This window comes from Rattus norvegicus, chromosome 11 (genome assembly GCF_021556685.1).
Source record: "Rattus norvegicus strain SHRSP/BbbUtx chromosome 11, alternate assembly SHRSP_T2T, whole genome shotgun sequence".
In the NCBI taxonomy this organism is placed as follows: Eukaryota; Metazoa; Chordata; class Mammalia; order Rodentia; family Muridae; genus Rattus; species Rattus norvegicus.
The window spans coordinates 44242775-44264954 of NC_141544.1; the positions used below are offsets into that span (position 1 = coordinate 44242775).

General features: G+C 46.4%; 1 protein-coding gene and 3 long non-coding RNA genes across 8 annotated transcripts in view; 1 reads left to right on the forward strand and 3 right to left on the reverse strand.

The window, feature by feature from the left end:
- Nucleotides 1–22180, reverse strand: part of LOC120095616 (uncharacterized) — a 177461-nt gene that overhangs the window by 82196 nt on the left and 73085 nt on the right. The gene's annotated exons all lie outside the window — the stretch shown is intronic.
- The window catches only part of LOC148002525 (uncharacterized), a 70922-nt gene that overhangs the window by 16764 nt on the left and 31978 nt on the right, over nucleotides 1–22180 (reverse strand). The window lies entirely within an intron of this gene.
- LOC120095615 (uncharacterized) lies at nucleotides 2056–6035 on the reverse strand. Its single transcript, XR_015633291.1, has 2 exons — nucleotides 5857–6035; nucleotides 2056–5157 (listed from the first exon to the last, which is right to left on the reverse strand). It is a non-coding gene; the product is annotated as an uncharacterized LOC120095615 (long non-coding RNA).
- The window catches only part of Ifnar2 (interferon alpha and beta receptor subunit 2), a 32289-nt gene continuing 15794 nt past the window's right edge, over nucleotides 5686–22180 (forward strand). For both annotated transcript variants that reach the window (NM_001426990.2, NM_001426991.1), the window contains 5 exon segments: nucleotides 5686–5947; nucleotides 17407–17497; nucleotides 18586–18627; nucleotides 19538–19661; nucleotides 21786–21955. In NM_001426990.2, coding sequence (NP_001413919.1) covers nucleotides 17443–17497; nucleotides 18586–18627; nucleotides 19538–19661; nucleotides 21786–21955 — 391 coding nt within the window. In that variant the 5' untranslated portion in view covers nucleotides 5686–5947; nucleotides 17407–17442.

Genomic DNA, 22180 nt, shown 5'->3' on the forward strand with positions numbered 1-22180 from the left:
ACTGGCTTCCATGTGGTTAGGAGAAGGATCTTACTGCCCACCCCACTCCACATAGTGGTACACCTATCCCAACAAGGCCACACCTACTCCAAAAAGGCCAGACCTACTCCATAAAGGCCATACCTACAAATAGTGCCCCACTCGCTGGGCCAAGTATGTTCAAACCACCACATAGGGATTCCCCAAAGCCTGCTTCTACAGGTTCTGCAACCACAAACCCAACCAAGCTTCTATTTAAATATTCAGCGAGGAGACTGGGGAGAGGATACAACGGATAAAGCATTCGCCATACAAGTGCAGAGACCAGAATTCACCCTCCCAGGCCCTGAGGGATGGGCCTTGATGGTCAGAGTTCAGCCCTACTTCCAGTCAAGCTCTCTGCTTCTTGGCCCCCCACAGGCTGCCACCAACACGGCCGGGTCATCCTGGGTGTGAGGAACTGGAATCTCCCTGAGCATCATAACATCTCTCTTTAGAATTTAGAATACTCTTCTAAGGCCCTGTCAGTCCAGTAGCCTTCTCTGGGGCTCTGTGACACATACTTCAATCCCAGCACGAGGGAGGCAGAGACAGGAGGGTTCCTGCAGCTGGCTGCCCAGCCCTTCATGCCTAGTTGGTGACTTCTAGGCCAATAAGAGAGACCCTGTCACAAAGTCTGTATCCAAAGGATGGCAGAAGGTGATGCCCAGGGTTGTCCTCTGACCTCTATTCACACATTCACATACATGTATACATGTGTGCACTCATATGCACACGAACAGACACAGATAAGTAGGTAATTATAAAAGAATTTGGAGTAGTATGTAGAACGGTGGGGGTATAGCAGAATAGAGGAAAAGAGGAGAGAGCACCTCCTAGGGGAAACTGAGCCACAGCTCTCCTGCAGAAGACACTGTTTAGATAAAACCTCTAATCATGAGGGCAACACCATAGGCTCATAGATTGACCTGCTCTGCTACAAGAGTCCTGGTCCCATGAAAATATGGCTGGCAGGTGAGGGCACAGAGCCCCAGAGAGTGGTACTGACTGAAAAAAGGAAATGAGTCATTTGAAGACTCTGAGGTAGTGAAAGGTCATGTGCACGGTAGCAGAGATCTTAGGTTGAGGTTGGGACGCTGGTGGCAGTTTCCTCTTGCTCAGTCAGGCAAGGCAGAGAGCTTTGCTCACCACAACCTCAACACCCTGTGAGCAGAAGATCTCCCATAACGTCTGCTCCACTTCTTGCATCTGCCAGGTTGAGGCTGCAGGTGGTCAAGTGGGGCTTGGGATTCTAAGTCTAGAGACTGAGGAACTGGCCGTCACCCACCTCACACGTGCAGGTTTGAGGGAAGTTCACAGCCCACCAGGGTCTCAAGCATCTGGAATGCCGGCCAGGACCTGCCAAGAGAATGCTACGGTCCCGAAATATAACTTTGACTCAGGTGTGTTCACAGCTAGCCTCAGGACTAGACCCAGTTCTCCAGACAAGTTGTTTGTGTCTCTCTCCACTTCCCTGGATGAATAGGAAGTGCTGTGAATGAGGTTTTATGGACAGGAAGCCCAGACCCACACTGCTGCAGTTCAGAGAATTTTACTGACTTCCCTTCCGTGAAACCTCTGTCACACACATGCATCCCATATCTAGAATGTTCTTTCTCCATAAATCTCTTTCATGGCTCTTATTACAGGCCTCCTTCTCTGCAAGAGACCACCGCCACACACTTCCTGAGAAAAGCAGAAGCTGTCACTAGGGACTCTCTGGCCTTCTTCCTCCAAATATACATACCGTCCACCTTCATTTCCTCTATTGCAAACCCTGCTTCTCCAGAGAGACAACCCTTCTCTGTGTTCCTGGACTCTACTTTGCCTGCCCCAGTCACTTCAGTCTTGCCTGTCTCTCTAGGATCATTCTTGATAGACTATGATCATTCCCAACAACATGTCATCTTCAAAACACATCTTCTAGAGTTGTTGTGGTGTGATAGAGTTTTCCTTGGGAGATGCAACACATATACTACCCACCCCAGATAGAGAGCCCATGGCAGATATAAGGATATAAATACCACCAAAGTCCACTTTGGTAAGCCAATAAGTTTTATTGAGATTATTTACAGGAACATGGGCAAGGGGTTACTTATAGGAGCAGAAGTGACTCAAACACAACACCAAAGCCCACCTCAGTATGAATGAAGAGAACTCACAAACGCTGGGAACCTGGAGCACACCGCACAGCCTATAGGCACGTTGGAGGGTATCCTTCCTAGGTGGTTCAGCTGAGCCTCTTTCAAGCAGCTTGACTGGTTACTGCTATTTCCAAGCTGCCACACTGGACTTGGAGTTTCTTTGCAGTTTGGCTTTCCTGAGAGCAATTCTCAACAGTCTCAACAGTTTACTGTAGAGGAGCCTAGTGAATCTTGTCAGTTTCAGGGACTTCCTGAAACTGTGTTGAATTATTTGCTTTCTGTCTTAAGGGACTTCCTGAAGGATACAAAGTTTCATTCTAGGAGAAAACTGTCACATAACAGTGGCTAAAAGCTAACACAGATAACAAGTGCTGGCAAGGATGGAGGACAGCAGGAACTTTCATTCTTTGCTGGTGGGAATACAAAATAACACAGCCACTTTAGGAAATAACTTGGTAGTTTCCTTTACAACTGACTATATCATACCATGTGATCTTTCAAATATGCTCCCAAGTATTCACCCAAGTGTGTTAAAGAAAGCAAGCACTTGGATAAGAGCACGCATTGCTCTTGCAGAGGACCTGGATTAAGTTCCTAGAACCCACATGGTGGCTCATAACCCTGCCTAACTGCAGTTCTATGGGATCTGATGCTCTCTTCTGATTTCTGTTGTTATTCCACACAGGTGGTGCACGTACATGCATGCAGGCAGGCAAAAATACTCACACTTATAAAATAAAGCAAATAAATCTTAAAACATTTTAAGCAGATGTTTTAAACCTTAAAGTCCATTTTTTTTCTTACAAAGATCATAGTTTTTGGTGCATCTAACAAGACTTCACCCAACCCAAAGTCATTGGGATTTTCAATGATGTTACCTAGTACAACTCCTCAAGGTTTGTGTTTTATGTTGAGTGCTAGGGTCTACTTTTGAGTTAGTTTTTGAGAAAAGTGTAAAACTCTGTATCTAGCTTCACCCTTTTGCATATTGAGTTTGTATCAAACAGCTTTCTGCTACTGTAACAAATACCCAAGGTAATCAGTATAACAAGAGAAAAGGTTTATTTAGGCTTACACGGCTTTTAAAGTTTGGACCCATGATTAACTATCTCCATTGTCTTGAGTGTCCATATTAAAACAATGAATCAAAGCAGGGAGCACAAGGAAGTGAGAGAGGAAAAAGGAAGAGGTCAGACTCCCACAATCCCCTTCAAGAGCACACTAATGGCCAGGGTCTCTCAGCAGGCTCTGCTTCTTAAAGGCCCCATGGCTTTCCAAGAGAACCACCATGAGAGCCAAATCTTTAACCCATGCACCCTGGGATACATCATTCAAACTGTAGTAGTGCCGTTGGTTGTAAAGACTGTCTTCCTTCTAGAGAGCTGTCACTGTGTCAAAGACCTCGTGACTGCACTTGTGTGGTGCGTTTACTAGGCTTCCGGATGTAATTGATCTGTTTGACTTAAAAGTGAGACTGAATGCTCAAATGCAATTAATCATATTAACATTTTGAGTTTTGAGGGGTTTTGCTTTTAATGATCAGGACAATAATTCTTCCACAAGGGCATAAATGGAAATTTCAACAATTGTGTGTGTGTGTGTGTGTGCATGTGTGTGTGTGTTGTGTGTGTGTATATGTTGTGTGTGTGTTGTATGTGTGTTGTGTTTGTATGTATGTTGTGTGTGTGCATGTGTTGTGGTGTGTGTGTGCGTGTGTTGTGATGTGTGTGTGTGTGTGTGTGTGTGTGTGTGTGTGCGTGTGCCCCATTATACTTATTTCTGTGCTCTCATTCCTCCCTGGTCACCCCTCCCCTCTTGCTGTTCCCTTCTTCCTCCCAAGTACTGCGCCCCTGGATTCTGCTCTCATGACTTGAATGGCTGATTCGCTCTCTGGTTCTACCTCCCCTCTTGGACCTCATCCTGTACTTTCAGGTTTTCTGTCTACTTTCATTGCCTATATGTACATTTGCATGTATATTTAAGTCTACATTCCACATATGTTTGGTTTATGTTGCTGAGCATAAGAATCTCCTGTCCTGGGGCTAGAGAGATGGCTCAGCGTTTAAGAGCACTGACTGCTCTTCCAGAGGTCCTGAGTTCAAATCCCAGCAACCACATGGTGGCTCACAACCATCTGTAATGGGATCCGATGCCCTCTTCTGGTGTGTCTGAAGACAGCTACAGTGTACTCATATATAAGAATCTCCTGTCCCCCACACGTTCTTCAGTATGTCTATTTTTAATGTGCATGTTTATATAGAAGGGGGCACACAGGACACAGTTCTGTATCATCGTTACCCCACTTGCCCGAGCTATTTCTACAACTTCTTTGAAACTGTGGCTGCAAAGATTTCAATACAGAACGTCTTCTATAGAGAACCAGTATCCCAGGTAAGAGCCTTTCAAATCTATGGGACTGGTAGGAATTCTGCCAGGGTGACCTAAGAGGCGGAGGCCTCTTCACCATCATCAGCCCAGGAAGAGGGGCTCAGCAACTGTGAGTCCTGGTGGATGTCGATGCTCTCTTAAACTGAGCAGGGTGGCTCTGAATCACCATTCCAGCATTTGGTGGGTGTGATAGGAGATCGCAAGTTCCAGGCCAGATGGATACACAAAGAGATCTCTTGCCTTTGTGGGGGACGCGTTTTTATGGGGAAAAAAAATCCCTTCACAAAAACTGTGAACTACCCTCCCCTTCTCTTCCGTCAGAGATCTGAAAGTGGGATTCCAGGCTCACAATAGACTTTGCCGCACCTCCTCTTACAGACTTCCGTTAGCGTTTCCACCTTGGCAAGGCTCATATTCAGACCATGCATACGCTGCTGAAAGCTCCCTCGCATTCCATTTTGGAAGACAAAGGATGTCAGTACGGAAGTAGGTAGGGAAGGATTGTTTCTCTTCACTCTAAAATAGTTTGGTCTGGAGGTAGGGTGCTGAAGATTAAGCCAAGAAGAAGCAGGCAGTGAGTTGTGGCGCTCATAGTTTTGCTTGTGTCCTGAGTAGAAAGTTATAATCAGAGAAGCTTAAAAAACAAGTACATACTGGACCAGAGAGGGGGAGTGGAGGGGGAAGACCCGGGCGGGGTGGCGGGGAGAACGCAATTGACTGGACCAAGGGTCTAGCCCATGATTGGCAAGTGTTCTGACACTCAGTTACATCCAGCTCCCTCCTCCTTTGTATTTTGAGTCAGGGTGCCCCTATATTGCTCAGGCTGGCCTTGATTTTGCTCTGTATCCCAGATAGGCATTGAATTCGAGATCATCCTGCCTTGGCCTTCCTGGAAGACGGGAGTACACACCGGCATCACCATGCTTGGCATCCAACCCATTCGTATCCAGTTATTTCTAGGGCTCAGGCACTACCTAGTCCCCCGAAGAGGTCGCGATAAACTAAAGGGCTCCCCAATCTCTGGCTCCCAGAACTGTACTTGAAGTGGGTGGGGAGGTAATGGGCGTGAAAATGTCCTTTTGTCGCCTGCTCCCGGGCTCGCTCCGCCCCTGGTCCCGCCTCCAGCCTCCTTCTCAGTCCGCGGCGGGCCGCGGGGCTGGGAACCCTTGGCCTCCTGGCGCCTGCGTGGTCAAGCCCAGAACAGGGGAAACCTAGTGGCGAGTGGAGACCCCTCGGGTAGGGGAGCGCTGGCCACCACCCCGCCGTCTCTCCCGCCTTCGGCCTGGGGCGGCTCCCGCTTACTCACCAGCCGTGCACAGCTGCGCCTGGTGCCCAGAGCAGCTCGGCGGTCGCCCCAGGACATCCCAGAGGGGGATCCTAGAGGCCCGGCCGTTCAGGTACTGTACTACGGGGACCACAGGAACGTGAGTGGGTGTCGTGGACAGTAGGGCAGAACCGCCACCCCGCTGCCAGTTCCCAGAATCCCCTTTTCATTTCTCCTCTTCGGGACTCCGCCTCTTCCTGCCTTTCTTCCCTGGAGGTTCTGGGGACTCTGGCTAATGTGACCCCGCGCCCCACGGGCTGCGTCTGTGGCCCCTGCATGGGCTGCTTCTTTTCATCGCTCCCTGCGGTGAACTTTGTGTTTATGTGGGCTCCTCTGCCTTCACCCCACCGTCGCGGTACCAAGGGTACATGGAACATCTCAGCACTAGCCACCACCAGATCCTAGAGGGTCCACGTTCCTTAAGATAGCCTTGCCAAGTTGGTTATCATCTCCAGTTTCTGGGTCCTGTTCTGCATCCCGACACACCTCTCTCTCTCTCTCTCTCTCTCTCTCTCTCTCTCTCTCTCTCTCTCTCTCTCCCTCTTCTCTCTCTCTCTCCCTCTCTCTCTCTCTCTCCCCCTACCCGCCCCCCCCCCCCCCCCGCGCCCTGAAACATCCCAGGATCATTTGTTCACGCCCCTACGAGGTCACTGAAGGGTAGCAGGCGCTGGAGTGTCCTACATCTCGATTGATGCACCCCTGAGAGAGTGGGAAGTCAGTCACTAGGAGTCGTGACCCACAGAAGGTGGGCAGGGATGGGACACTGGAAAGGCACTGGGTTTATTGGTAACTTGCATTTCTATTCCAAGCAAGTCAATAGTTGCATGAGATGAACTGTTGGCCTCATCGACCCATGTATTTAGTTAGCATGGCTTTATTGGAAAACTTTGACAACCTATGGACTTTTGTGTTTTAATGTTTGTTTGATGTCCCTGTTTTGTTAAACAAGAGAGCTTAGAAAATAGCTAAGTGTCGTCTAAGAAAAGTGCTGAGGTTGGGACCAGAGACCGAGTCTGCCCCACTGTCCCCTGTCCCTCGCCTGTCAGTCCTTCTGTGCAGCCTTAGGACAGTAATGAGGTAACAGAGCTCACACCACATATGGCTTCACTGAAATAATTGAATTCATCAACACACTAACGAGTTGGGCATCTCTAACGAGGTTCATCAGTTTGGCTCAGGAAGTGGCTGCTGTTCAAAGGTGGTTTTTTTCAAATTTAAGTCATTAAAAGAAAAACCCGGACGTGACTCTTCATTCTAAAGTCCCCCCCACACCCCATATTTATTTAAACATTAAAAGGGAGCTGAAGATGTAAGTTAGCAATAGAGCTCTTTCCTCGTATTCTTGAAAGTCCTGACTTGGATTTCCTGGGGGATTCTCGGGGCCGAACGTTTTAATTAATTAGTTAATGTCAAAAGATCTCTCTGAGGTTTGGTTTGAGTTAATCAACAACGTGGCCAAAATAAATCTAGGAAGACCATAGCCTAAGAGGTATTGTTTTAGAAGTGAAACTATTTTTTGTTGTTGTTGGTGGTGGTGGTGGTGGAACCATACTAGATTGCACTCAGCTGCCGTAGCTGCCAAGGTACGTCCCCAGACCAGACTTAAAATGTACAGACCTATATCTACAGCGTGACCAGGAATCTCACTTAAAACTCAAGAGACTAAGGCAAAAGGATTGTGTGTTAGAGGCAGGTGTGTGCTGCTTGGTGAGATCTTATCTCAAACAAAGAAAAGAAAAAAAAAACAAAACAAGACCACTCTCAAATTCCTGAGTGAATATTCTATTACTCCTGCCTGTCCGCACAAAGCCTCCATGGACTCATTTTCCTGTTACATCTCTAGACATTCACACTGTTGAAGAAGTCAGCGACACAAATACAGCCTCTGATTACTGGTCCTCATATTTTATCTAACCTATCACCGTATCAAAATGCATTGACTTTAAGAAGTCCTTTAAAATGTGTCACCAAGTGAGACGAGCCATTCCTGGTTCCAGAAATGTCAAAAGTGTGTTGGGACAGAGCCTGTGTGTGTGTGTGTGTGTGTGTGTGTGTGTGTGTGTGTGTGTGTGTGTGTGTGTTCATGACTGCAGCCTGAGGCACTGATCGTGTATGGCCTGTTTTTATGCCCTTATCCCCCACACAGAAGAATGTGAACGAGATAGACCACCATTGGCTTACTCGCCAGTTGATGAGCTGTCAGAGAAGTTAGGAGGACTTGGTCACTGGGGTTGGACTTTGAGGTTTCAAAAGCCCACTTAGGTCCAGAGTCTCTATTCTCTTGCCTGTGGATCAGGATGTAGTTCTCAGATTCTGCCCCAGACCACGCATGTCCACCATGCTTCCCGCCACGATGGTAATGGACTAAACCTCTGAAAGTGTAATCAAGACCCCAATTAAATGTTTCCTTTGACATAAGACTTGTCTTGGACAGGGTGTCTCTGCACAACAATAGTGACTGAGACACGGTGTTAACAGCTGGGTATTCTGAGTAATATGGAGATGAATTACTTTATGTGAGAGGATGTATGCTCTGTGCAAATACCCTGCGACTTCTATAAAGGACTTGAGGACCCTTGATTCTGAGGGTAAGGCTCCTGGCACCAACTCTCGAGGGCTATTCAAAGACCACTGTCCTGTTCCTTGAGATATCTTTAAATATAGTTGGGGCTGGAGAGATGGCTCCATGAGTAGGAGCCTTGGTTCTGAAAACGAGAGGACCTGAGTTCAAATCCCCAGCTCCTGGAACAGCCAGGAAGTTATAGAGGAAAGACTGATGAGTCTATGTCTGGCCTTAGCTTATTTGTGCATTAGGACACACACCCAAACATACACCCAACCCACACATGTGCACACAAAGAATGAAACTAGAATTTCATTCTTTGGGGATTCTCAAAGAATTAAGCCTCTAATCTCTGGACTGAGGTACCCAAGAAAAAGGGATTTATGTGAGTTCAAGGCCAGTCTGGTTATCTCTGGATAACCCCAGGTTATCCCATGCCATCTGGGGCTACATAGTAAGAGTCTATCTCCAAAGAAACAAACTACCAAAAAAGAATTAAGCTAGTTTGCAATTTCTAATTCCAAATGGCAAGCATCTCCTGCTGAGGGGAGGTCGGCTGACATAGGACCAGTGGGAGGTAGAGAACGCGGGGTGCATAGACCAAGACATAAGGACTTGCGGTGGGGATGGGGTGCAGGAAGGGGTAGAAATCATTGGAAAGTTTTTTGTTTTTGTTTTTCTGGAGCCAATAGGAAGATGCACACACTAGTTAGCCTAGAAGCCTGTCTACAGACTGGATAGCTTTAAACCTTGCCTTCGTTCGTTCATTTTTAATTCTAAGATTCTTAAAAGGCACCTTTTAAAATTTAACTGTGCTCCGAGCATTAGAAACTGTTCTACAGGTCCACAGAAGCCTTGAACATTTTTTTAAAAAATAGTCATCGGGAAAGAAGCAAATGGCCAAGTGTACCCTTTTCTTTTTCTCAGAGGAGCAGTGTGCCTTTGTGTGAACAGAGGCCCTTGAGAGGGGACAGTGCTCCAAGTATCTGCCACCGCCGCTGAGGAGCAATCCAAGACAAAGGGTTGACTCCACTTGCGTCTCCCCCATGGGCAGCGAGCAGCATGCCAGATACCAAAGTCTCTGTGGAGAAAGCAAGCCCAGGGGTTGGCACAAGCTGTGCTCATGTTCTTGTGTGTCACATCCCCAGACTGTAGAATGAGCTCCTCCTCACTCTCCTCACAAAGCAGCAGCCATGGAAACTGTCCAAATACAGCTTTGTGGAGTGGGAGGCAGGGAAGTACACTAGGAGTCTTTAAAATAAGAAAGTCAGGCTGTCCCTCTCTTGGTAGAGTGCTTGACTAGCGTGTGAGAGGCCTCCTAGGTTTGGTCCTGTATACATACAGGAGAGAAGATGACAGGATAAATAAATATATTTAATTTTTAAAATTTTAGATATATTTTATTTATGTGCGAGTGTTTTGCCTGTGTGTGTGTGTTGCGCTGTGTGCATGGTTAGTGTTCAGTAATGGCCACAGGAGACCATCAGAGCCCCTAGAACTGGAGCTACAGATGGTTGTGAGCCACCATGTGGGTGCTGGGAATAGAACCTGGGTCCTCTAGCAAGAGCAGTAAGGCCTCTCCACCGCTGAGCCATCTCTCCATCCCCAAATGAAAATATTCTAACGGCAGAAAGCCTTGTTTTTAAGCCCAAAGCAGTGGAAAGACACAGATTAAATTAGTTAGAAGGGTCCCCCGGGGAAGGCAGACAAACTATAACCAAGTGTTTAGTATCATCGGACTCTGTTGTGCAGCAAAAGCCCCAGGTACAACAGAAAATGCACAAATGCACACCAAAACATGACGAAAGAAACATCCCTGAGATGAAAACGGTGGGTGGGTGGGGACAGGCTGGGTGGCCTAAAAAATTAATTATAATTAATAATATTAATAATAATGATATTAAGTCATTAATGATGGCATGAATGCTCAGCCCCGAGAGATTGTAAATGATTTCAGTTCATGGAAAAGAATGAGTAGAAGAAAAAGATTCTGGGGAGAAGAAAAGGTTAAGGAGGAAAAACAAATCAACAAATCCAAAAACAACAACAAAAATCCGAGCCGACCCCAGACTTGGCCAGAGTCAGTGATTCTGAGCTTTGTCTGCCCAGCATGCCATTCAAGTTGGAAGTCGTTGGTCAGATTTCTCATCTATGACAGGCCAGGGGTGAGGGCTGTGGCCGAGGGGATGACTAGAAAATAAGATCCCAGAGGCAGCTAATTATCCTGAACAAGTTGAGAGGACAAGGTTGGGCAGCTTTATCTTGGTGCAGAATAGATTCCGGCTCGGGAACTTAGGGGCTTAGAAGCCAGATGAGGACTTTATGGGGCCCAGGGTCAGGGCCCTGTAACCAAGCACAGGGGAAGGAGGGTGCAGGATCACGTCTGTGGCTGGAAACTGACACAAACCAAGGTGGTCCTCAGTCAAAACGTTCAGGGCAGAAAGCAAAAACTCACGCTGGGGAGATGGCTCAGTGGGTAAACAGCTCACTATACAAGCAGGAGGTCATGTGTTCGATCCCTTAGAACCCCATAAAAGAGGCTGGGCAGGGGTAACACACGCCTGCAATCCCAGCTCTGGAATGGAAGATATTCCCGGTGCATCCAATCTGTGGGTTCCAGGTTCAGTAAGAGACCCTGCCTCAAAAACTAAGGGGTGGGTGCACTTAGGCACTGAAGCCCAAGGAGCCTGCCACCCCTGTGAAGTGTGTCTTTCTCTTTAAGTGAAATTCCTTGTCGCTTTGCTAAAAATAAATAAGGTGAAGGGTGATGAATGAAGACACCTAACACCGACCTCTGACCTCCACATGCCCGGTCATCTGAATAAACAAACTCGAAAGCTTGAACAACAACAAAACCGCAACCACACACACCCACACCCACACCCACACCCACCCACACACACACACAGAGACGCACACACACCACACATGCACACACACACACTCACACACACTCACACATACATACTCACTTACACACATACACACACACACCATACACACTCACACATACATACTCACTTACACACATACACATACACACACACACCACACACTCACACATACATACTCACTTACACACATACACACACACTCACACACCACACATGCACACACACACACAGAGACGCACACACACCACACATGCACTCACACACACTCACACATACATACTCACTTACACACATCCACACACACATCACACACACTCACACATACATACTCACTTACACACATACACATACACACACACCACACACACTCACACATACATACTCATTTACACACATACACACACTCACACCATACATACACACACACATTCACTCACACACACACATACACACACACCACACACACAGACGCACACACACTACACATGCACACCCACTTACACACACACACCACACATACACACACACTCACACATACATACTCACTTACACACACACACTCACTCACATACACTCACACACACGCACCACACATGCACGCACACACTCACACATACATACTCACTTACACACACACACACTCACCACACATGCACACACACACACTCACACATACACTCACACACACACGCACACCACACACACAGAGGCACACACACTACACATGCACACACACCACACACACTCACACATACACACTCACTTACACACACACACCACACATACACACACACACACACACACACACACACCACACATACACACAAAACAAATGAAAGAGCAAAAGAGGTGAAAACCTGTCATTCCAGTATTTCTCAAACCTTAGAAGGCATTGTTAGACTCCTGAAAATGGTTTGTTCCGGAAGATTAAGTTACTGCTGGAAATAATATCTGGATCTGGGTAGCAACTTAACATCTGCTGGAAAAATCTTCCAGGTTTGAAGAAGAATGCTTGGTCTCTTTGTGACTGTTTCAGTAGCCATTTGATATTTTCCTTGTCAAAAGATCTTGCCAAGAAGATCTTGGGGGTTGGGCTGTGCTGATCCCCGCTGGTATGTGAGGCTCTTGACCTTTAGGGCTGACCTGCTAAGGCTCCTACCCCATTCGCTCCCTCATTCCCTTTTCTAAGGACCTGCCCATCCTGTAGCATACTGTCTGTGTCTAAGTATCTGTAAATCTCTGTTTCAATCTGCTAGTGCCTTGGGGCTCGAGGGCCTTACATACTTGTGAACCAGACCCCAACTCCAGCAAGTTTCCCATTATAAAAGAACCAGTGGTTCCAGTCCAATGCAGGGCTGACGCGCCCAATCATGACCTCCCAGCACTTGCACCAGAAGGGCTTTAGAGGCACAATGAGGTTCTGCTGACGTGACCTAGTTGGTACCCATGGAGCCAGAGCACTCTTGAGTCCTGGTTAGCCAATCTTGCTGGGGGAAGAGAAAGTAGCTCAAATATAAGCTGGTGTCTTGAGCCCAGGATGTGCCACCATCCCATCAGAAGGTGCTAGCAAACCAGAGGCAAAGACGACTTGGGAATTTTGAGACAGGAGAATGTGAAAGTAGGTCCTTCAATAGACAAGGCCCTGGGACTCAGAGGGCCTGACTCCAGAGACAGTAAGAGCTCTGTTTTAAGAAGGCAGAGCTGTTTGGGGTCAGGGAGACTTTTAAGGGTCTCTGTTAAGAATTCAGGCAGGACTCCAAAACTGGAAACTAGACTCGACAAACAAGAGTTTACTCCGAGGGGTTGGGGATTTAGCTCAGTGGTAGAGTGCTTGCCTAGCGAGCGCAAGGCCCTGGGTTCGGTCCCCAGCTCCGGGGAAAAAAAGAAAAAAGAAAAAAAAAAAAAAAAAAAGAGTTTACTCCGAGGATGTCTTATATGCAATGGACCCTCATTTTGCCTAGAACAAAGCAAGGGGAGGAAATATTCTTGGCCCAGAGGAGAATAATAGGGTGGTGTGTGTGTGTGTGTGTGTGTGTGTGTGTGTGTGTGTGTGTGTGTGTGTCCATGTTCCCACTACTGAAGCAAGTGAGTCTTGCTGCAAATACATCGTGAGTGCAAAGTTCTCTCACTATCAGAAGAAAGCGGAGGCCCCAGGGTTCAGGTCAGGCGTTGGAACGTGAGTGAGTTATCTCAGGTGTCATCATGGCAGGTGTGCCTGTGTCCAGGCAGGTTTCTAGCCATGCAGCCTGTCTTCCATGGAGCTGTGGTGGGAGCTGACGACACACATCACAAGGCTATCCCAGAAGAGGCTTCCTCGGGAAAGCAGGGTTATGAGATAGATAAGTTATGGAGAAGGTGATTGGCTATCTCTGCAGAAGGAATGTGAGTTTTAACCTGGAATCTCCTAAATCACTCCAGAAGATTCCGTGAATGAGACCTGCCACCTTGCAGTCAAGGGGAATTTTAAAGTGAATTTGTTTGTAGCTTAAGCTGAGTCAGCCATTTCCTGGTCCTCTTTCTTTATTATTTCCTTCTCGTATGGTTTTATTTGTGGGTGGGGTGGGAGCAAAGAATCTCTCTTTGACCTCTAAAACTTCAGTAAGAGAGAAGTAAGGCCTGCTGAAGCTCCTTTAAACTTACAAATCCCCATCTCACCTTGGAATGGGGAATACGGTCTAAAACTCAAACCCCAGAAGCTGAGAAACCCTTGGTAACCTGGGGGCTTGGTTCCAGAGTCTCTTGGGATATCAAACCCCTTATCCATGTCGTCGTCACATCTGCAGGTAGCCCAGCCTCCCTGGGCAAGGTGGTGTACAGCTATCATCACAGCGCTCAGGTAAGCAAGAGGATCATTCCAAATTCAAGGCCAGCCCAATCTACATGGCGAGATCTTGTCTCAGAAGACGAAAAATTAAAAACGTAAAGATCGGGGCTGGCATTGCGTCTGAAGTGGTAGAATGCCTGTCTGTCATATGTGGGTTTGGGTTGCACCCCCAGCACCTCATCAAACCAGTTTTGATGGCAGACTTCTTATGAAGTAGAGGGAGAGGACCAAAAATTCAAGGTCATTCTCTGTTACAGAGCAGGTTCAAGGCCAGAATATAGGAGATGCTGTTCTGAAGAAAACAAGAATTGTTGCCTAGTTTATTGTCTGGTTGTAGGGGCTGGAGAGATGGCTCAGCGATTAAGAGCACTGACTGCTCTTCCTAAAGGTTCTGAGTTCAATTCCCAGCAACCACATGGTGGCTCACATCCACCTGTGCTGGGATCCGATGCCCTCTTCTAGTGTGTCTGAAGACAGCCACAGTATTGTCTGGTTGTTATTTAAATCATGTCCCAATTGCATGCAATACCTAGTGTAACACAATTACATTGTAGTGTAACAGTTACATTGTATCATTTAGGAACTAATGAAAATGAAAACAATCACCTAAACCAATGTGATACAGGTACAGTTCTTTAGTTTGTATATGAAGTCCTGTACAAAGCTGGTCTAATCCTCTAAACGCAGAATCCCCAGATAAGGAGAAACAACTGGACCTTCCATATGGGAGAGTAAAACACACACACACACACACACACACACACACACACACACACACACACACACACACACCAAATGCAAGTAATCAATCCAAAGGCAGGCAGAGAAGGCACAAGAAAAAAAAATGATGTATATCAGGAAGGGCCAGTTTCCCTCATACTTAAAAAAAAAAAGTCCCTGCCAAAACAAGGAGAGAGAACGATAGGGAGAGAATGAGTAGTTGACAGAAAAAGAATCCTACAGTTGCATATCTGGCATCCAAGGCCCTTGGTGACATGATGTGGGGTCTAACTGTCTTGAATAGCCCTGCCTCTCTAGGTCTGCTGTGGTGCAGATAGATGCCCTTCTCCTTGAACCAGCCCCAACTTGCCACCTGCAGCTTCCTTGGTGGACACCCTGCGTTTTGACATCTCTGGTAACCCAGGGTCTCCATTGCAGTGTGGGTTTTACCTGCCCAGCTTTACACAGCCTATTCTTTCGGGAGCTTCCTGAAACATTGGTGTAAGAATCCCTTAATCTACTCGCTCTTGTGTCTCACACTCCTGCAAAGCCAGCACCACACAGAACACCAAGACTCTGCTGTCCGTTTGAGACGTAGCCTGGCCTCCCTGGACAGCGACTGCTGCTCTGGGCAGAGGTTTTCCTTAGGGGGAGAGGGGTACCATTGTCTTCTACCTCGTCGGTTGCTCTCTTTTCCTATGAAATGTATTGTTCACCTGGAATTCCCAATGGGTGGCATCTTACCTGCAAGATGGCTTTTCTTGTGATCCTAGTGCAAAGTCCCTGGTTTCTTTTTAGTATTCTAACATCTGTAATGTCCTTCACCATACAAATTAATCCTTACTTCCCTCTCAGCCTGCTCAGATTCTCAGGACACAGGCAGATCCTTTTGCCCGAGGATAGCACAAATGACCTTTAGCCAACTTCCTAATCGAGTTGTTCCTCTCTGAAGCTATAGAGGACAGTCTACTGCCTCTATGTCTGGGAACGCTGTTTTGGTCTTTAACGCTTTAGGCGCCTTATAGGCACGTAAAAGCTTCTATAACTAACGGCTCCAAAATCTTCCACATTCCTCCTGAAAACCATTCCTAAGGCTTAGGAACCACACGGTCAAGTTTGTAACAGCAAAAGCTACACTTGTTGCAAGCTTTCTATTTTAGTTACTTTTCCCCCTGTTGTAACCAAATACCCAACCGGAAGCAACTCAAAGGAGAGAGTCATCTGGTTCACAGTATAAGCAGTTCTAATTCATCGTGGCGGGAAGGCATGGCCTTGTCAGAGGTGGCTACAGTAATGTCGCAAGTGTTTGCATGTCCACAGTCATGCTGTGCAGCTATGTGAAAAAGCAAGAAGATTTTCTTTGGTTGGAAGGCTTCTCAAATTTATTAGGCAGCGAAAGAGTTCAGTAGAGCAGGACTATATAGTCTACCTCTTGTCTAAAATAATCGAGAAATACGTTTGGCCAGAACGGTGGTGTCTGTATGTAGTCCTAGCATTTGGGGAGCTGAGGCAGGAGGCTTTCTCAGGTTCAAGCCAGCCTGGGTTATGTAGCCTATGTCACATAACTATAATGGAGAGACGGCTGAGCAGCTGAGGGCTGCTACTCTCACTGAGGGTTCACTTCTCCACACCATGCAGGGTAGCCCGTAATTATCCATAAGACTTTTTTTTTTCTTTTTTTCAGAGCTGGGGACCGAACCCAGGGCCTTGCGCTTCCTAGGCAAGCGCTCTACCACTGAGCTAAATCCCCAACTCCAACTTTTTTTTTAAGTATTATTTATTTTATGCATATGAGGTACACTGCTGCCATTTTCAGACATCAGAAGAGTGCATCCGATTCCATTACAGATGGTTGTGAGCCACCATGTGGTTGCTGGGAATTGAACTCAGGACCTCTGGAAGAGCAGTCAGTGCTCTTAACCACTGAGCCACCTCTGCATCCCCCGTAATTATAATTCCTCCGACCGCTTAGGCACCCACAGGCAGCAGTGCACACATGCACATTCCCACACAGAGACACATAGTTGCCTTTTTTTAGATTTAATTATTTAATAATTAAGTTAACCAAATGCCTATTGCCTGTTCAACATTTAAGCTAAAAAAAAAAAAAAAAAAAAAAAAAAAAAAAAAAAAGAAAGAAAGTCTTCTTAACTAGGGATTGATACCACAGCCGAGAGAAGGTGAGCTGAGAAAGTCCTGAGGAATAAGGAAGGACTGGAACCAGGAATTTGGCTACTTTTTAAAACTTTTTTAAAAGACAGAGTGGCTCCTCCTTCTAACTCGATATGTAGCTGAGGATGACCTTGAACGTCTGATCCTTCCCCGCCTCTCTGCTTAGAGGACAGATGTGCACTCTCACACTAAGCTCCTGCAAGTTTAACCGCAATTGTAACCAATCCAGGGCTACAACGGGGCAACATCTGCAGCTAATTCCTACTCATCTCTCACTAGTATATATATGTACGTCATATATAGTGTGATTTAATTGGGTACTTCTGAGTTTTGATCGCCTCAATATTGATCTCTTTCAGGTGTGAGAGCAGAACAGGACTTACAGACTGAGCAGGATGCCTTCAAAGGGCACCGGCTCTGCCGTTGGTCTCCTTAGCTTGTATCTTGTGGGTAAGTGCTGCTTTTTCAGCACAGTTGTTAGAGGAGAAAGCCTGTGTCCCTGTCATCACAGAGAGCCCTGGTGTGGAGCAGCAAATCGATGTCCATATCTGGAGGACCCAGATCAGCGAGGCCAGCATCAGGCATCCATGGGCGTCTGTCTGCCCCTCAATTTTAGCTAAATCAGAATGCTACAAACTAAGCTCATACTCCGGAGACTACCTCATTTATAATTCAAAGGGCGGCTGCTCCACATACCCTGAATCTCACCCACAGTGGGGCTTAGAAGGTGACTGTCCCTTATCTCTCCCCATGGAGACTAAATTGAAAATCGATCCCTAAACTTCAATTTATGTATTTCCCTTCTTTTTAGCCCTCATCTTTTCTACAGTTGGATTTCTTTCATGTCCTTTCTTCTCCTCCCTCTTAACTGCTTTAATTCCACAATGTCATCTCTCCCATACATTGTCTTTAGGGGATTCAGGAGTATGACAAATGTCTCAGTGTAGGTATACATGGATAATGTGCCCCACCCACTCCCTGTAAGTCATTGCAAGATCGGGAAATAAATGACCCCTCTTGCCCGTACCTACTCCAAGGGGACAGCACTCACTAATTCCAATCTCAAATACCCTCTTTTTTTTTTTTTTTTTTTTTTTGGTTCTTTTTTTCAGAGCTGGGGACTGAACCCAGGCCCTTGCGTTTCCTAGGCAAGCGCTCTACCACCGAGCTAAATCCCCAACCCCTCACCTGCTGTTCTTGTTAGATATCTTTACTTCAAATGTATTAATTATCAGCATGCTTATTTATACTCTAGGAAATGTGTTATACAACTGCTTCTCAGACACTCCCTCAACCCATCCGACCCTTGCTCTTTGTGTCAAGTCCCAGAGGTCTCACTTTACGTCTGCCCCAAATGCCACCTTCAGATCACACATGTGTCGGCCAAGAGCACCCATGTTCTCCGCAGTATCTGTGTTAGCACGAGAAAATCTCAACATTAAGTAGCACGTGTATGTCAAAGAGCCTTACACTTAGAGTAATGTTGATAGTCCGGGCCCAGAACAAACCTTGTTGTAATCTGTTTTGCTTCCTCCTAGTGTGTGTGAGCCTACAGTCTAACTCATCGTTTGCTTTTGAAGGTAAGAACTGTTCTGAGCTTGACTAAATTTGATGTAAGAGTCAAAGTGTCTGGCTAACAGAGAGGAAAGGGGGAAGTGTGATTTCTGACCCCAGATACGCTGGCCAGTTTATTGGAGTCCTTTCTAGGCTGAAGAGCAGAGGGTTTTTCATTATTTGTGTCACAAACTATCATAGAGGGGAAAAGAAAAAACCCAGAAAACCACTAGTGATCACTAGGAGGAACCAAAGCTTTTAGTCTCATTAATAAAAGAATGAAGAGACAAATTTCTCTTTCATGTCTAATCTTCCACATACTGGTTTCAGGTAAAGGAAAATAAATTTCTCTAACTGAAATTCTTTCTCCTTTGTATGACCAGGGGAATAAAAGTGCAGTGTGGATTTGAGACTGGGGAGGGATGGAGGGGGAGGGGGGAAGGAGTGAGGGAAGAGACTCGGGAGGGAGGGAGAGAGAAAAAGGGAAAGATAGAGGAGAGAGAAGAGGAAGGACACTGGGAAGAATGGGGGGAGGGAGGGGGGAGGGAGGGGGAGAGGGGTGGGTGGCAGAGCAGTTTGCAGAGAAGAGAGAAGGAACAGGAGAGTAGAAGAGCACCCCTGGTCCAAAGCCAGCTTGATTATTTTGGTTCCCTGAACTCTAACAGTCGATGACAATTGGAGAAGCCCTTTGTCCAGTGGTTACAGGGTGCGGGCTTCCTGTTTGTTAGCTTTCCTGCCCTGACAATAAGTTGTCACTAATTAACTGAACTATTTCATTTCCCATGTCCAGAAGATTTCCTTCCTGCACGGTCTAGATGCCAGAATGCTTTCACAAGGGCTTGCCCAAGAGACTGAGCTCATCTGAGCTCCTAAGGGGAGAGTAATCCTGAGTTCCAAACCTCATCGTTTCTTCTTTTTACCTCCTGTTCTTTTTAGAGTATCCAGATGAACCTTGCACTATAAACCTGATATTACGACATTTCCGACTGATTTTATCCTGGGAATTACAAAGCCAGTCCAGCCCACCAACCAACTACACACTCTGGTACACAATCATGAGGTCAGTCAGCACGAGCTTCTCTTCTTTCTTTCTTACTGAAGAGGCCACCTCTCTTCCTAGTACATGATTTCTCCTCTCAATAAACATATTTCCCATCCCAGAGTTTTTAAAGTTAATTTATACATTTTGGAGGGATGTCTATGTGTAAGGGATCATGTGTGAGTGTGCAGAGGCCAGAGGTTGACACTTGGTGACACTCTCTGCCTTATTTTTTTGACACACTCTCGATCACTGGGCTTGAGACTTTTGCTAAGTTAGCTGGCCCACGAGCCCTATAGTCTGGCCCTCCAAGGCTGGGGTCACAGTGCAAGCTTCCCTGCCTTCTTTCTGTGTGGGGTTCAAACTCAGGTCCACTTTACTAAGTCAGCCATCTTTCCAGCTTCGTTCTTTGTTTTTTGTTTTCCAGTTCATAAAAGGCCAAAGTCAGAACACCTATCCTTTCTTAGTTCTTAATTTAAATTCTCCTGTAACCCAAAGCTATTGGGGTGGGGTTGGGAGGGACAAGGCTTGTGTTTAAAAGCCAAAGCCTGGCAGTCGGCAGTTTGCACAGTGACTCCCACTCCTCGGTCACTCTAGCATTCAAAAGACCTCCTTTTCATCAGGCTCCAGGTCTCTTGACCATATTGATAGTTAGACATGTTATATACTCCAGAAAGCCCTGCTTGATGAGCTCAGGCCACTGACAAGCCTAATATTTAGCCCAGAGTTTTGTCTCCACCTCAGCATTGCTATAGGTATAAGTGTGGAATTAGTGGACCATCTTGGTCTTTCACTGCCCGCAAACAACAGCGGCTCTCCCAAGTCCTTGCTTTGCTCAGTAGCTGTTTGGAAAGACTGTGTCTATAAGCCCTGAACCCCAAAACATCCCTTTCTATTATATGTCGGACCTCTGATCGTTAGGCTGGCCAAGAGAGGGCAAGGGTGTCCTGTATCTTTTCCTTTCTCCTGCTAAGTCTTACTTTTCCTCTGCCTGTTGATCACATATCATTAACTTACCCATTCTGATCTCATCTATGTTGCTGTGATAAAATACTCTGGCCAAAAGGAACTTGGGAAAGAAAGGGGTTTCTTTGGATTATGGTTCACAGTCTATTGTTGAGGGAACTCAAGGCAGGAATTTCAGACATCACCTCAGTCTGGAGCAGGGAGGATAAATGTCTGGCTCCCTGATTGCTCCCACCAAGCAAATCACCCGGCTAGCGTTCCGTATCCACATAGTCTGATGTCCAATCTATGGACTGCTGCCAGCTGTCCGCAGGGTGAGACTTCCAACCCCAGTCAACAAACAAGATAGTCACCTGCAGCCATGCCCACAGGTGAGCTCCATCTAGATAACTCTTCAACCCTAGGTTCTCTTCCCAAGCTCCTGTTCACAGTTGGAACTAGCCAACACACTCGCTTACCTCCCCAAGTTTGGTGAATCAGATGTCCCTGATGTCCCTAAATGAACACAGTTCTGACTTAAGATGCAAGACTATCTGGCCTTTAGCCAGAGACACATCTCAGAGAAAGCTCTGCTAATTATCCTAGAGTGGGAGGGAGGTCTGGGGCCTAAGCCCAGAAAGCCCAAACCCAGGGTTCGTTTGTTCATTCATTCATGCATTCATTCATTCATCATTCATGCATTCATTCATTCATGCATTCATCCATGCATGTATTCATGCATTCATTCATTCATTATACATGCATTCATTCATTCATGCATTCATTCATTCATTCATGCATTCATTCATTCATCATACATGCATTCATTCATTCATCATACATGCATTCATTCATGCATTCATTCATCCATGCATGTATTCATTCATTCGTTCGTTCATTCATGCATGCATTCATTCATTCGTTCGTTCATTCCATCCATTAAACAATAAAAGTATAACGTCACAATTGGGGATGAACCCTTAAGGGAAAAACATCCAGAAGAGATTAGAAGTAGGGGGTGGGGTGTGTGCGAAGTATAACGTGTTCAGTTTTAGAATGAAGTGATTGTGGGCCATCTGGGCTAAGGCCTGCAAACCATTTCTTTTAGCGATCATAAAAGGAGTGAGGGGTGAGGCACAAGAAATGGATCACATGACACACATGCTCATCTTTCCTTCTCCAATCTTTTCCCCTCCAAAGCAAAGCTGAAGACCTGAAGAAGGTCGAGAACTGTATAGATATCACGGAGCCATTATGTGATGTGACTGACGAGTGGTTGGAGGGCCGGGAAACCTATGTCCCCATCATCGTAGTGCACAGAGGGGACTCAACGGTGTGCCGCTGCTCAGACTACATCTGGCCCACAAATGGTGAGTGGATCTCTGTGTCTCTCAATCTCATCAGTGGTTTGCTGCAGAAGAGGAGGGTGTTTGGCTGGAGAGCCGGTCTGATTCCTTGTCCTACCTTGTGTAGCCACTTGGTTGCCCAGAGCCTCAGCTTTCTGACCTAGAAAATGGGTCCATAACCTGGACTTCTCAGATCTTTGTTTGATGCATGTATAAGGCAGGTTTTCAGTGGTAATGGTCGTTCTGCTG